The sequence below is a fragment of the Cygnus olor genome, chromosome Z (genome assembly GCF_009769625.2).
Source record: "Cygnus olor isolate bCygOlo1 chromosome Z, bCygOlo1.pri.v2, whole genome shotgun sequence".
Lineage (NCBI taxonomy): Eukaryota > Metazoa > Chordata > Aves > Anseriformes > Anatidae > Cygnus > Cygnus olor.
The window spans coordinates 26,118,526-26,134,052 of NC_049198.1; the positions used below are offsets into that span (position 1 = coordinate 26,118,526).

A 15,527-nucleotide genomic window follows, 5' to 3' on the forward strand; every position below is an offset into this window, starting at 1 on the left:
AAACATCTTGTACCTGGTACTGTTCCTTGAAATGACCTTTAATTAGGCTTAACTACATAACTTTCATCTGAAAGTTACTTACACGTATTAGTTTTTTCTAAATATGTGTTTCTTTTTTTTTCTTTTTTTTCCCTGCAGATGTGTTGGATAAAACAGTAGGAGATAAACGACACTTTGTAACCACAGAGCTAGAGGTGAGGCCCAGGATAGGGGACAAAGCAATGACAAAACCTGCCATTGAGTATGCTGAAAGTGTCATTGAAGTGCTACCGAAAGAACTTCAGGGAGCTATAGAAAATGGAATCACAAATTCATGTATTCAAGGTAAAGGAAGTGCTATGACAGCAATACTGGTGTAACGTTTCAGCATGTTTCCATAAGAAGCAATTCATTATGTTTCTAAGAGGGGAAAAAACTCCTTGGTAGCTTGAAAACTAAAATTAATTACCTATTAATGCTGTTTGCAAAGGAGTATTCCAGGATTACCTTAACTACAAAAATTTACAAAAAAAAAAAAATTTTGCCATGCTTGCAACTGAAGTCAGAATGCCTTTCGTTTTAAATTTGATTTCTCGTAATTCATTCAACGAGCTTCATTTAGTTTGATGTGTTTTTTTTGATCTAGTTTTTTCATAACAAATAAGGCTTTTGCTTGATGGACATCAAACCACAGCAATGTGATCGGAACTGGTTTCAGAGGCCAACATGTAAATATCACACTTCTATTAGTTACTGATTTTTTCTCCTGATTTTCACTATGTTAAATCGGTGAAAGTATATGATAAATAGTCTTACATAATTGCAAAGTATTCTCTAAAGAGCTGTCTTTTACATTTAATTCAAAACAAGATGTGTTTAATAATTTCTGGCCTAAAAACTCTCCCTTACAGCAAAATTAACAGGTAGTAGATTAATAAATAAGAATTAATATAGAATAGGTAGCATGTGGTGTTTCTTTTCCATGTTGCTTTGAGCTGGAAAGTGTTCTCAGCTCTAGCTGTGGAGTGAGTCTTGATCGTGCTTTCTTCACACTCTTTGAAGACCCTTCAGAACTGTGTAGTCTTTGTAGTCTAGCGGTATAAAATTCATACCACTAAGGGCTTTCTTCCTTTTTAAATAAATAAATCTGGCCATGTTTTCTGTAGGAAAAAAAAGCTGTTTTAGTTTTCTTTAGATGCAGTTCAAGCCTTCCATCCTGTCTAACAGAGTTTGTGATCTGGTTGAAAGCCCTCGTTTGGAGGGAAATAACCTACCTAGGTTACTAGAGAAGCAGTTCATCTTTTATGGAATTGAGTTAACCTTGCAGTGGGTTGGTATTAGGCATTTGCCGTGATCACATTCTGTTGAAAGTGAAAGTACAGAAGATACTCTCACTTTAGGTTAAACAAAAGATTTCCTTACTTTTTCAGATGAAGTCTTGTTTCAACAGACAAGTTTTAGATATTTTAATGTATTAAAAAAAATCATTTGGGAACAGCTGTATGGATGAGTGCACTCAAGAACTTTCAATTCTGAAAACTGTTAACTGTTTTTGGTAAAGAGAATAAGAAAGTATAAGTCTACATTCCTTTTTCTCTTTTGGCAAAGCTAGGTAATGATAAAATCATGAAATGAGGAATAAGACAAAGAGTCATGCCCTTAGGCGTAGCAAAGAGAAGGGGAAGGGAGGGAGAATTCACGAGAGACTCCAAATTAATCCTGATTTTTTTTCCCCTCTGCGTGTCCTAATGCTCTGAAAAAAAAATAAAAGCCTGTTTTTTTGTATGCTTTTTTCTTTCTTTTCCTTGCTAGGACCTTTGCTAGGATTCCCAGTTCAGGATATAGATGTGACAGTGCAATCACTGACAATGCATCCTGACACCTCCCACACAATGGTGTCAGCTTGTGTCTCCCGTTGCTTGCAAAAGGTACAGCAAAACCGTAAGTTGTTGTTGAACACAGTAGCATGAGGTATCACTGGGAAAATACGGTATATCAATATCTGGTAATTGTTCTTCTTGGATGGTGTAACACCCTCGCTTGGGGATTTTATAGCTTTTGGAAGCAGAGAATCAGAGTGAGTGGCAGTATTAGCTTACATTATGTAAGCATTTCTTATGTCAATTGTTTAAAAAAAAAAAAAAAGATTCAGCATAATTCTCCTTGCCTTCCATGTAGGCTTTGAAAAAAGCTGGTATACAAGTACTGGAGCCCCTGATGAACCTAGAAATCACAGTGAGTGAAGATCATCTCAGTGCAGCACTTGCTGACCTTGCACAACGGAGGGGCAGTGTTCAGGAAATCCAGAGTCGTCAAGATAACAGGGTTGTGGTTGCTGCTGTTCCACTAGCAGAAATGATGGTATGTGGTTACCTTAATGCATGGTATGTGGTTACCTTAATGCACAAAAATGCTTCATAGGCTTCAGATCACTTTCCTTCTTATGGATGACTGAATTTGGAATGGATTTTTTTTATTATACTTCAGTTATTGAAAGACTAAAGGAAGTTATTTGGAGGGGTTGCAGGGAGGTAGGGCCTATTTGGCTACTGCGCCTGCAAACCTAGCAGTATTTTGGGCCTGACTCAGTTTGTTAACCAGCATGTTTTCAATCTTAAGTCAGAGAAGTAGTAAGAAGTAAAAAACTGGTTTTAAAGAGAACAGTAATTTTTTTTATAAAAAAATGAAATTACTAGGTTAATTTACTTGTGTGTGTTGCACTTTAATACTGTCATATTTAAAAATATATATATACTATGTTGCAGCATACTTATTACTGTTCCTTTTTTCTCTGGGACCATAACAATTCTGTGATAATTTATCTTCTGTTTATCCTAAATTAAATGACGTATGTTCTCTATTTTGTCCAGGGCTACTCAACAGTTCTGCGTTCTCTAACATCAGGCTCAGCAACCTTCACTTTGGAGTTAGCCAGTTATCAAGCCCTGAACAGCCAAGAGCAAAGTGCCCTTCTGCAAAGGAAGATGGGGTTGGTGTGACCATTCTGCTCTGCAGAAGGAAGAAGACTGTCCTATCTTCCCTGTTAAATATTTTCAGGAGACTGTTTACATAGACGAGTATGTTCTTCTGTGATGAACTCATTGTGATAAATAGTGAGTTAGCTGCTGTACGAGTGGACTGTGCTTTTGACTGTCCGAGGGAAGGTTCAAGGAACTGTGTTCATCTGGCACAGCCTTGTAATTGCAAAGCAGCTGAACCAGAGATGGGGCTACAGTCTGCTGCTTTGGCAGTCCTTATCTTACAGGCATCTACAATGAGAAGTAATGGTCATTCCAATGAAGAGGATTTATATTATTAAGTGCTATAAAGATTGATTCTTACTTTACTAAGTAAAGTTTGTGAAGCTTATGGCTACAGATGAATACAGTTTTGCTAGGCTGTATTTGAGTTCTTTTCAGCTGACTACAAGAGTATGGTTAAGAAGCAATTTGAACTCTACAAATATAAATATTCCTGTAGTGTTAGAAACCAACTTGGAACAGAGTTTAGGACACTGAATGTAACTTTTGCCTGAGTTTTCTTTACCAAGTATGTGGAGTGCAGGCTTCTGCACACTGAGTAAGATCTGTTCAAAAAATACAAGAAAGGCAGCGTTCTCCCCCAACAGGAATCCCTACCTACCATCTTGGATATGTTCAGGGAGGATTTCTTTTGACCTTTAAGAATGATTAATATAAGCTTTAAATGGTTCTGATTTGCTGTGTATTACAATTACTTTGTGATTTGCAATTACCTAGAAAAGTAACATATGACAAGACACTTTTAAATAAAAATGGTCTGCTCTTTATCTAAACAGTATCTTTATTTTTCCCCCACCTTTGGTATGTAAAGTATCAAGTTTCAAGACTTCACAGTGAAGAATACCTCTCTCATGAAAGCATGCTATGGGATTAATCGCATTATCCCCAATTAAAAAAAAAATACCAAAAACATTGTTTTTACTCCAACAAGAATGCCAAATAACTTTACTTAAAAGTGAAAATTTTAAGTCTTTGTTCAACAATCAAACCATGTGTATGCATGTTCACACTCCAGAGGCACTTCAGGTTGTTGAGGAGAAGGCTCTGAAGCAGTTACCACCCTCTTGCTTCATGGGCACAGTAGCCAACAAAGAGAGGTTCAGCTGCTATGCCACGTCTGTTAAAAAATAAAGTGGAATATGTATGATTAACCAAATAATGGACTAGTGATATAGGCAGGAAGAGAGATACCAGCAGTCTGCTTTAATCTGCTTTCTGTAAATAAAATGGATGGCCTACTTAGGTAGTCAGAAGGGCCCTGTTCAATGGCTGATTGTGCTGAAGTATCAAGCTAAGTACAGTTCTCTGTTTCAGTCAGTTGTACCAGAATACTAGAAAATGGGTTGAAAAGCTTCAATTCAGGGCCTGTGAGTTTTGCTATGCTGAAAAAGTTATTGCTTTTATTGAAGATGAGTAATGAATGTAAAAACACAAATTGTTTACATTTACACACTCCCCTCCCAACCTAACATTTCCTTCATATGCAGCTGTATCTGTCCTTTCATTCAATTTATGACTTTGGGCAGATAGTTTAATAAAAGGTCTCTTGCCAGACAGATGCACTTAAAACACACACACACCAAATCCAAAGAATTAGTAAGATACTATGAAAGATGTTTCAGAATGAAAGTAGTGGTAGTCAAAATTCTGCTAAAAGACGTCTAGGTCTCTGTTTCCCTTCTCCCATCACTATTCCTCTGTATTTTGTGCTTCTGTATCCTACTACAGGAAGCTGAGTTTAGATCTGAATAGCAGCTGCTTTTACAGTACTATTTCAGTAGCAGTAACTCTGCATTTAGATAAGGAGAGTTACCATTCTTCCACTGACTTTGATCTAGAGGTTAAAAAATTTCTACCTACTCTTTTCCTCGCTGTCTGGTAGCCAGATGTACATAGTGAGCCAGAGCAGCTTTACTTGGAAAGGCTCCTCAGCCTGCTAGAACTTCCACGTCTATGGCAGTATATACCGTCTATATACTTATGCTATGTACAAAAACGTTGGTAAACTCTAAACTTTAACAGCCTGACTGATAAAGTCAGCTCTCTGGAATTCAAACAAAGCTCAGGAAGCCTTGTGGAAGGTCTGTATACATGAGAGACAATGTGCTTGCAGACCCAAGGAGGGCTCATTTAAGCAATGTAAAGGGGGTGGTTCCTCTAGTGTTCCTCTAGTTTAAAGCCTACATCAAACGAAGACTTTTAAGGAGGACAGGTCCTTATATAAAGCTAGTCTTTTTATAACAGGAATTGTTCACCATGAGTCTATATATGCCAGCAAATTGCCTGACAGTAGCTTAAGGGAAACTTTTAAAAAAAAGTGCAGGAAGCTGTCTTTATTTTGTCCCTGAGTTCCCCATCTCTCATGCTAGCACGAGTAACTTGCCACAGCCATCTGGACCAGCTCCCTTTGCTGCAGGTACTGCACAGGTACCGGTGTTAAGGAAGAGGATGGAGAGGGGCACTAACTAACCCAGGTTCAGGAATAGCATGACTTAGTTCACTGTAAAACCCTAATCCTAGTAGCACAGCCGCCACACTGTTCAGTTTTATCAGCATTCCCTCTGAGCCCCAGCAAGAGATATAAGATCCTGTTAAGTGATAGGATGTAAGTTTTTAATGCCCTTTAATCTTGTTTTTAACATGTGTTTGTTAACTTCCTCTTAATATATCTGTCTTTCTCAGGACTGAGGGAGATAATGCAATTCATGCCTAACAATATTTTCCTATAGCATCCTTTAAAGCCAGCTTGAAATAAACCCAAGAAGTCAAAATTACATTGAGACTTTCAGTTACTCTATAAAGTTAGTTTATACTCTAAGCTAAAAGTCGGTGATTGTGACAGATAATCTTGTTGATATATCTACAGGAACCTGAGCAGAATGCTTGACTTTTGGGTACTGCCATGCATCTTGTCCTTTAAAAGCCTCTACCTCAAAATCCTGTTTCTCATGATTGGTATTTTCTATGATTTGTCATAAACTACTGTAAAGCTAAATGGCATGTTGCATTCTTGCTGCAGTCCAACTTTGCAGCAACATTTGAGAAAATCTAAATGTCTCTCTGGCTGTGTACTTTTAAGAGTGGAGTCAGACTTGGACTTCAGACCTAGAAGTGACTCATTTCTACAGCCATGAATATAGACAAGACAGCACTGGCAATAAAAAACTAACAACTCGTCTGGGCACTTTTTGAGAAAGAACTGCAGAAAACAATCTGTTATGAACTGACTTGGTTTACCGTAACCATAAATAAAGTTTAATTCTACAGGGTCTCCATATCTACCTCTCTCAGTCCCTACATTAAGGCAATACCTGAAAGAATAGGTCATTCAAGCTCACCTCTCGCACAAGAAACTCCATTGGAATGCCTGTGGCAACTCTTTAGTTTTTATTCCCAGCAATTAAAAAAAAAAATGTACCACTCTACTTTTTCTCCAGTCTGTGTATTCCCCTTGTATGCCCTTAAATATCCTTTGTAGTCTGAAATAAATCAGTCTTGGTGTAGGTGTTTTTCTTTAGAGGAAAGAGGAACAAAGATGAGTTCTAATATTTCACTGCAGGGGGTTAATGGTTTTGAGAATGTTATTCGCAAAACCCTTTGAACTCCTGTCTTATTGCATCTGTTCTTCCCCTTCTGAAGATACAAAAAACACATGGGATAATATCTACGTAGACTAGACTGATAGCTCTCCTCCCTTCATTTCTGAGCCAGCAAGTTAGGCCTGTACTTCAGCACCACTGTCTCTAAGGCACGAAAACCACAGGTTTACTAGAGCTATTAATCTTACCTGAGCATGCGGCATCGATGATTAGACAGTCTTTTATAGGCATCCTGCAAGTCAGTCACGTTGCTGCTGCTCCAGAGTCTTTCCCCTACAGCACTTGCCCGAGGCCTGTAAAGATAAGTTTTAGAGGAGATACTGTCTACAACCAAGAATGGATTAGAAGTTTTTTTTATATCAGGTCTTATATCCAGAAGCACCTATTTTTATAGCTGCTCAAGGTCAGTAAGGAGCTCTGTTACGACTAACATACAGTCCTGCTGTATTAGTTCGTGCTCCTCGTAGCTAGCTTTCTGAAATCTAAACATAAGGTTCTTACCACAGTCTTGGTGTGAGGTTAGTTGCATCCACAAATTCTCCCCACAAGCAAGCTTCTCCACCTATTAAGAGCTTTTTCTGTTTTTCAGATCCTGAATTCAAAACAGAAAGATAGAATTTGCATTTGTCCAGAAGAGGGGCATGTATCAGAAATTTCATTTTTCACTACTCGGATTGCTGTTCAGCCGATGTTCATTTTATCATATAACGTATCTATCCTGAGCACAAACTTAACATTTTGCTAGTCCTGTTATTGAATGTGATAATGATTAGCCCATTTGACTGGAAAGCCTGTTTCCCTTCTCTGGCAGAAAAGATTTTAACTTTTAGCCTCTGAAGACACACCCCAGCCTCTAGACCTTCTTCAGGGATTCCAGTCCTGATGAAAATTGCTCCTTCTACTACACACAGAACATTTTTTGAAGAAGCTATAGAAGTCAGGTGTTCTCCCTAACACCTTATATAAAAAAAAAAGCCCAGGGAAAACCCTAAGATCTTTGTATCAGCTTCAGCCAGAGGGAGAGAACATACCTTTTCTAGAACAGTCTAACACTGTAGAAGCTTGCTTCAAAATCCAAATTCAGTGTCTGTTTACCAGCAGACATTTTGCACAATTCTGTCCCTAATGCATGACACGTCTGTCATGCACCAGCACACATGCACCAGTGCCAGATGCAATTCCATTTCCAATTCCATTTGAATTCCAATTCAATTTCCATTTGAAAAATAGAAAGTTGATATTTTTTACTTAAGAGTTTTGCAGAGTTCTAGCTGGCAAACAAGTCCTTTGATTACAGAGTATCTGATCATACTGACTGCACGCATCGCTAAACAGCTTTTCCTTCCCATTTTTACCTGATTACGAACCAAAGATTTTCACACAAAAAACATGCATATAAAAAAAGAGTAAGATAACAAACCAGGGAAGTTGAGTGGTTCAACGTTGTAGTACTTCTTCCAGTCTTGTCCATAACTAATGTAATCCAAATACCAGGGAGCTGCCAGGATAGCAGTGAACCCTGCTTTAGTGACACTGCTTAGTTCATGAGCATAGTTATTTGCCATCCACACTTCAACTACAGTATCTGGTTTCAGCTAAAAGGGAAAAATAAAGGAAATTTACATGAAAGACAATCCTAATTGCTGTTATCAGGAAAAGGATAATGGATTTCAAAACTTGGGGTATGACATTCTGTTTTGAAGAGGAGTATTTTGGAAGCTACCTTTGGTTATTTTCTTGCATAGAAAATCTAAAGCTGATAATTTGTTTGTTAGTTTTAAACAGAGCTCACACTAGAAGTTTAGTTTATAGACAGTTAATGCCCTGAGATGGGTCCTACATGCACCAGCTGTCTGACCAGCTCCTAAAAGCTGAGCACCAAGTGTTACTAGTCTAGGTGGACTGTTACATCAGAAACCTTAGAACAGATAAAAAAGAATAGAAACTTTCCTACTCTTTACTCTATTGCTCTACATCATTATATTATCTGTCTTCACTTCAAAGAAAGTGCTGCAGTGTTCCTGCAGAAAGTGTTCCTGTTTCACCTATTTTGCCTGTCCTGCTAAGGTCAGCAGATTTGCTTTCAATTCTTAAAAGACACAACCAAAATTACTTAATATTTTGGAAGCCTCCCACAATACCGTGCAGTTATGCAAAAGCACCTTACTTACTTCCCAATCTTACCTGTGCTTTGTTATCGAACACTTCCTGCCAGACCATGTATCCTTTGTGGTAAGAGGAAACAATATCCAAAATCCTAGAATTTGGGAATAAGATGATGTTTGTGAACATCAAGTAGCTCACGTACAGACACAACATAGCAATATTTCCTACTCTAATGCACATCAGGCCTTTCCAATGCTGCATGAAGAACCAAACAAAACCTGTTTGTTTTTTTTTCTAGTTTTGGCTTTCAGTGCTCTGTCTAGAAGGGCACATGTATAAGGATATGCACGTGCAGTAACACAAACTCAGGTAAAGAACATAACCGGTAACTCATAAAGGTGTTAAAACCTACATTATTTAAGAACAAGTGAAATAAGTGGCCACAAAAGCCTTAGGACTTTCCCTCCCCACCTTGTGTATTGACATTTAAACAGGTGCCTAGCTTAAGATACTCGATACATTCAGACCGTGCTTAGAACTAGCCTACATATCCTTGTTGTGCCCCACATCTTCAAGCAGTAAACTTTATATTCAGTGCATTAATTGGAAAGTAAGTGGGCAGTACCCCATACATGGGAATTTTTGAAAGCTATACAGTCTAAAATAGCTTCTGTATCTGCACCCCAACGCTCCTCCCAGATAGTGGCTGTGAGAAGCTGGGTAGGAAATAAAAACAAAAAACATACTTCTGAATGTAGTACGATTCCAGTTTAGCATAGTCAATGCCAAAACCTTGCTCCTTCATGAAATCTTTCACATCAGGGTTAGATTTCCTTAAATAGTAACAATAAAACAAGTTATAAAAGAAGAATAACTTTGTTTGTTTGTTTTAAACCTGATTTCCCAACTAGTTTCACCTATGCACAGTACACTAGATGATGCCTTAGACATGCCATAGCCTGGAATGTACAAGAGAGCAGAAGCAGTAGGATAATATGATTTAGGTGTTTTGAAACAAAATTTCATCCTGATTTGAAAGAAAGCCAACAGTCATCATTCTCTGGGAATGCTACTGAAGTCACTGTTTTAAAGCAGCCTCTGGCAGACTGCCTGAACTTCCTAAAATCTCTGGGGTTCCTGGTTTCTCAGCGTTTTTGTGGGAAGATTGCTAGCAGGTCTAGAAACTGAGCAGACAGGGAGTTTAGCAGTACCAGGAGATCTGTGGGAGTGACATCAAGAACGAAGCTTGAGAAAACTTCCCTAAAGCTAAAGCAATGCAACATGTTGTGGTATGAAACTTGTCAGAACTTATCTTTATTTTAAAAATTAAACCAAGTCCTGAGCGTTCAGATTTGATGCTTCAAGAAAAAGCACAATATTAACTAGATCAATCTGAATACTAATTCAATTAGATCATCTCCAAACTCTGTATTACTAGTTTCCAGATCAGAAAGACTCCCAAAACAGTAAAAATCTACAACTTGAAGAACTGTATTAATACATGCCATACTTATAATACAAGCACACAAGAGTCAGTGTTCTAATTCTTAATGTTAGCAGATCTTCTGGAAGGCAGAACTCAACAGAAAGGACTGCTTTTCCTTTAACACAAAGCACTTAAATGTTAATTATCTTCTATAGTACTTTTCTCCCACAATTGTTCTCCCTTCTGCATGGTCTATTTCCTTAAAGGAATCCTTTTTAATAGCTGAACGTTTGTGAAACTACTGGTCAAAATAAAATTCTGCACAACTCTAACTCCTACAACACTTGCTTGTTGAAGATCACAAATGCTCTGCCTGTAAATTTTTACAGGAGTAGGAATGATGAATATCTTTGGGTTAAGCAGTGAAAAACCATCTCACACAACTGAGTGCTGTAATTGATGTATTTAGGCAAGTTTAAGAGACACTAGCTATTTGTTCTTTGAACTGTGACCGTACCAACAATCGAAGCTCACTTCATCTCCTCCTAGGTGAATGTAGGCATCAGGAAATACACTGCTGATTTCTTGGAAGAATTTAGTCATGAAGTCATAAGTTGAATTCAAAATGGGATTTACAGGTCCAAAGGACCCACTTGGCTGTTCTCCATTGTAACAAGGGGTGAGAAGATCTTTTTGACCTAATAAAAACAGTTAATAGAGGATATTCATTTCCATGCTGGTGTGCTAACTCTTCTAGCAGGAAATAGTTTACCCTATTACAAAGGTTAATATTCATGACTAAAGTGCTCATCTATTCCATGTACAGTGAAATAGAGAAAAGTTAAAATATAACAATTTTGCCCAAGGTTGAGCAACCCTCTAACTGGAAGTTAGGACTCTGGCTTTTAGATTTGCAATTTAGAAACATAAATTTATAGAACATGTCCTGGAAAGCAGCTTCTGGACAACTACTCAAATAGGTAAGCTTTAAGAGATTTATGAAAGAAGCCAAATAAAATGAGCGTGCTCTGGAGGTCTCTGTTCTCTTTTTATTACTCTGTTTTGTTAGCACCTAAGTAGGTAGTTGTTGTTTGGCTCGAGGTAGATGTTCTGCCCTGTATGCTAGGAAGCTGCCTCTACTCAAGAAAGGAAGGCTAGACAAAAAAATAAAAAATAAAAAAAAATAAAACTAATAACAATAAACTCAACCAAGCAAAAAACAACCAAACAAAAAACTCCTAACCAGTGGTTCTTGAGTCAAGCCACCTGAAACAACATGAGCTAGGAGAGCAAAACAGTATAAAGTTTTTATATGTAGGCTGGAGATTCCCAAGTTCAGTTTACTCTGTTTATCATGGTTGCAGCAGCAGCACCTTCCAGCTGCATGTTGTCTATTCTATGCATGTTCACCCAAACAGGGCCGTGCTAGTACATTGCTTCACCTACCCTCCATACATGCCTTCAAGCCTCTCTCCAGCATCCTGAATTTAGAAGCAGGCAAAGCATAACTACAGTTCTCACATTAAAAAAAGCTGTCATACACAAAGCTACTGGGACCAGCTAATTTCAGGCATGAGAGCTGAACCTTCCTCTCTTAGTATGAATGTAGATCAACCTATGTATCTCTAGGCATGCCACTAGCTTTTGTTAATACATCATAACAATAAAGACTATATGAGATGAAAGACAGAAAGAACGTTTACAAATTCAGCTTTTGTGTTGTTCCTTTCCTTCTCATTTAACGTTAGTGAGACAGTCTGAAGCACTTCCAATGTTCCGGTCACACTTCCCACAGGATAAATACAAGACAGCTCTAGCTTTAGCAAGAAGATAAGACGGAGTAGAAAATCTATACTATTCCCAGTTCGGCCAAAAACATCTTACCCTAATTGCAGTGAAAACACGGTCTGTACATTTTGAATTAAAGTACAAGGTTCCCTGGTCCTTGAGCACATGCAAACGCCATCACTCAGGATTCAAGCATCACAATCAAGAATGCTACTACTCTGAAATGCAGAAGATGGAGTGAAAGCATCCAAGTTCTCTGTATTTTGTATACCAGCAGAGTATCGCTTTACTAACAGACAGAAACATCAACCATTTTGAAAGAACCTTCTCAAAAGAGAACTCTCTACCCCAGAGACAACAGCCCACTATTTCTAGCCACTGCCCTATTACTCTAAACTCAAGAGGACTGGATGGGGTGATAACATCAATTTGAAGTCCAAGGCAGACAGAATATACTCATGCCTTTGCACACGCATCCAGCACAGGAAACAACTGCTCGGTTCCAGCTTCCTCTATGCACTTTAGTTCCTCTAACACGTAAAGGTCCTGATCATCATCAATTCTTTCCCTTGCTTATCTCATACCAATGGCCTTTCAAAATACTTCAAAGGCTGCCTTTAATAAGTCTATTTGCTTTTATACAGGAACATTATGCTGCACTTTACTTATAATCTTTTAACTATTAGTACTTTCTTGGACATACCTTTTCCCCAAGACTGCGTGTGTCCTGGGGTATCAAACTCTGGGATAACTCTAATGCCTCTTAACCGGGCGTACTCAATCACCAGACGGACGTCAGTAGGAGTATAGATGTGGTTATAGGAGTAAGCTCCCTGTGAAGTGTTCATATTTTGAGAAAGTTTACAAAATGTTATATCAGCAGCTCACAAAATTGGGATTAAAGTGTTATTTTTTTTAGACTGCAGAGCATTTTTACAAGTTGGCCTTTTCTAGGTTATCACATGTGCAACTGCCCTGACAGAACTTTTCGGCTGACTAGTGAGAAATATGAACCACATTTTCACCCTAAGATAAGTCTCCTGAGGAGATTCTCCTTTCTTAGGTTCAGTTACTGAGGAAAATAAAAAAGTTGGATTCTATTCCATCAGGTTTTTGAAAGATATGTTTTTCACTTCTGCTGCTGAGAAGCAAGTTAGATTTTTCCTCCATCTCTGCATCACCGACTCTGAAACAGAGGGCCCTTGTTACGTGACGTGCAAGACTAATGGAAAAGTTCTGCTGAGTCAGAAAGAATGGCGTTTTCTTCTGATACCTCTGCTTGGCTGTTTTGACACATTGCCCAATTTAGCATCGGGGTGTGTTTGTTTTGTGATGCTGTATTTGAGTATTATTCCACTTCCACACAGCCAACAAATGTCATGAGTGACCACATTTCTACAATTTGGTAAAACACACACTTGTCAAAGAGCAAAACTACTTAAGAAAAGCATCGTGACTCCTCATGATTGATTGTGCCTTAAGCTTCCATTTATCTCAGAACGGTTTCCACAGCTGAGTGACTCAAAAAAAAGGTAATGGTAAGCATGCCTTCCGAAAGAAGATTATTCAGGCAAAGGACATCTCTCTCTCCCCAGCTGTTACTGGGGAATAGGACAGAATACCACAGCCATTCCTAGGAAAACTAATCTGACTGCACCATCCAACATCTACAGTTTCTGAATTTTAAAATTCTTCATTGACATCTGCTCTAAGCACTGCCTGTGTAATTTTCATATGAAGGTCAGAGTCTATCAAGCATAAGATTTGTGATTGTTTTAAAATGCATTAGCTCAGTCTGCTTCAGCATACTTGATTTGGTTGCTACTGTACTGCTACTGAGCAAGAACCTCTTGATGGCTTTCATTAATTAGCAAAAGCTGCTGTGAGTCAGGGAGTAGAGACATACATCACCCTGTATTTTTTTTTAGAAAACTTTCACTTTTGGATCTCTTATAGAAGCAGAATGTCTTGCAAAGTTAACTAGACCTCTAAAAGAGCAAAAGTACTATTACAGTGGTTCCAAGCATACAGATTTTTGGAATCTCTCGTACTGTTTCACAATCAGCCTAGGCAGGTATATTCAACCATTCACAGGCTCTCGCTTTTGTATTTTATTTTCACAGAAGATGTGCCAGAAATACCTGGCACGTATTCATTCCTGCCCATTCACCCCTGCTCCAAAGATGTTTACTCACCTTGTTACTTAGCTCAGGAAAATAAATACTCTGGTAAGGAAATGACTGATCATCAACTATATGCCAGTGGAGGACATTGAACTTGTTAAAAGCCATGGCATCCTGTAACGAACAAAGCAATACAGTCCAGTTAAGCACTTTAGTTTCACAAAAAAACTACGCAAAAGAAGGTGGTCTTCTCCTATTACATCCTGCATGCCTAAAGCAACAACTAAAATGAAGGAAAAGCATACTATTTTTCACTGAACTGTAGAATCATACACTAAAACACACCAACCTGTTTATAACCTTCTCCTTTCCTCCATCATCTATTCGCTTCAGTCCTACACTGCAGAGTCAACAAGCACTTCATCTGATCATGCTGTACTGGTTGGTAGAAGAGGAACTACTATAAATTCTTATTAATTTCTTCCACTTCACAACACGTTTGCGTGATTCTCTACACAAAATCAGCTATTTCACCTTACAGGAAAGCTTACGCTTTTCTACCTAATACTTTGGACTTGAAAAGCAAACAGCATGAGAGAGATTCCTACCACTGAGTACATCTTTACTTCCCAGTAACCCTTCCAGTATCCATTTCAAGTGCAGGCAAGATAACTATGCATTTTTCTGTCAATACAGTGTCAGTATTTCTATTTTGTACACTGTACATTATCAAGATAAATGTAAACACATTTATTATAGAATCATGACTCCAGCTGGGCAGTTACAAACATATCATAAGTTATACAAGTTTGTCACAGTCACTTTAATTGTTGTGTGCTTGGAGTGGAAGGAATGTGTCCTCTGCATTCTTCTGCTCCAAGTAATTGCAACACAGTTGCTCCCAATCTCTTGCCACAATTCAATTTTTTCCCCTTTTTTCATCCAAGCTGTCTTTTCAGAAGCAACAAAAATCTCTTCAGCGAACTACTGCCAAATCCAAAGAAGATTTATACTTTGTCCATTTGCCAAAATTACTTCATCTCTTTTATCAGAGAGCAGTAGTTTTAATTATTGCTCGCCTTCAAGCATTTCTACCAACTACCATCTTTCCACATAAAAATTATACTTCCTGGCCCTCCCCATGGTCTTTCCTTTCTCAAGGATGGTGTCGTTCCTGGAGATACAGTGCAGTAGCCAGACGCAAACAGGAAATGTATTTAAACTGCTGTCTTAAGCATCTAATTACCACATGTCAGTGAAGGGATTACTGCTGCTTTTTATTAGGTTAGCCTGGATTCAAGCAGGCACACTTTTTCATAAGCCAGTAAAATGGCATGAAACATAGCTCTGGTGAAGTATTTGGGCCACAGAGATAATTTAAGGAAAGAAAACAAAGGAGCAACAGTTACGAAAATACAATGATGGTTAGAAATACAAGTCTCAGAAGTCAAGTTACACTTTGGAC

At 38.2% G+C, this 15,527-nt stretch overlaps 2 protein-coding genes across 6 annotated transcripts in view; one reads left to right on the forward strand and one right to left on the reverse strand.

Moving 5' to 3' along the window:
• GFM2 (GTP dependent ribosome recycling factor mitochondrial 2) overlaps positions 1-3,785 on the forward strand; it is a 20,582-nt gene extending 16,797 nt beyond the window's left edge. For 3 of the 5 annotated variants that reach the window (XM_040542013.1, XM_040542016.1, XM_040542011.1), the window contains exons 18-21: positions 139-324; positions 1,792-1,907; positions 2,158-2,340; positions 2,850-3,785. In XM_040542013.1, coding sequence (XP_040397947.1) covers positions 139-324; positions 1,792-1,907; positions 2,158-2,340; positions 2,850-2,978 — 614 coding nt within the window. In that variant the 3' untranslated portion in view covers positions 2,979-3,785. The remainder of the gene's footprint in view (positions 1-138; positions 325-1,791; positions 1,908-2,157; positions 2,341-2,849) is intronic. The other 2 variants (XM_040542014.1, XM_040542015.1) reach the window with 2 other exon arrangements.
• The window catches only part of HEXB (hexosaminidase subunit beta), a 16,910-nt gene continuing 5,166 nt past the window's right edge, over positions 3,784-15,527 (reverse strand). The window contains exons 6-14 of the mRNA XM_040542024.1: positions 14,135-14,236; positions 12,643-12,772; positions 10,669-10,849; positions 9,472-9,558; positions 8,804-8,876; positions 8,040-8,214; positions 7,121-7,211; positions 6,808-6,912; positions 3,784-4,137 (exon numbers count right to left, since the gene is read on the reverse strand). Of these exons, the coding sequence (XP_040397958.1) occupies positions 4,074-4,137; positions 6,808-6,912; positions 7,121-7,211; positions 8,040-8,214; positions 8,804-8,876; positions 9,472-9,558; positions 10,669-10,849; positions 12,643-12,772; positions 14,135-14,236 (1,008 nt within the window). The 3' untranslated portion in view covers positions 3,784-4,073. The remainder of the gene's footprint in view (positions 4,138-6,807; positions 6,913-7,120; positions 7,212-8,039; positions 8,215-8,803; positions 8,877-9,471; positions 9,559-10,668; positions 10,850-12,642; positions 12,773-14,134; positions 14,237-15,527) is intronic.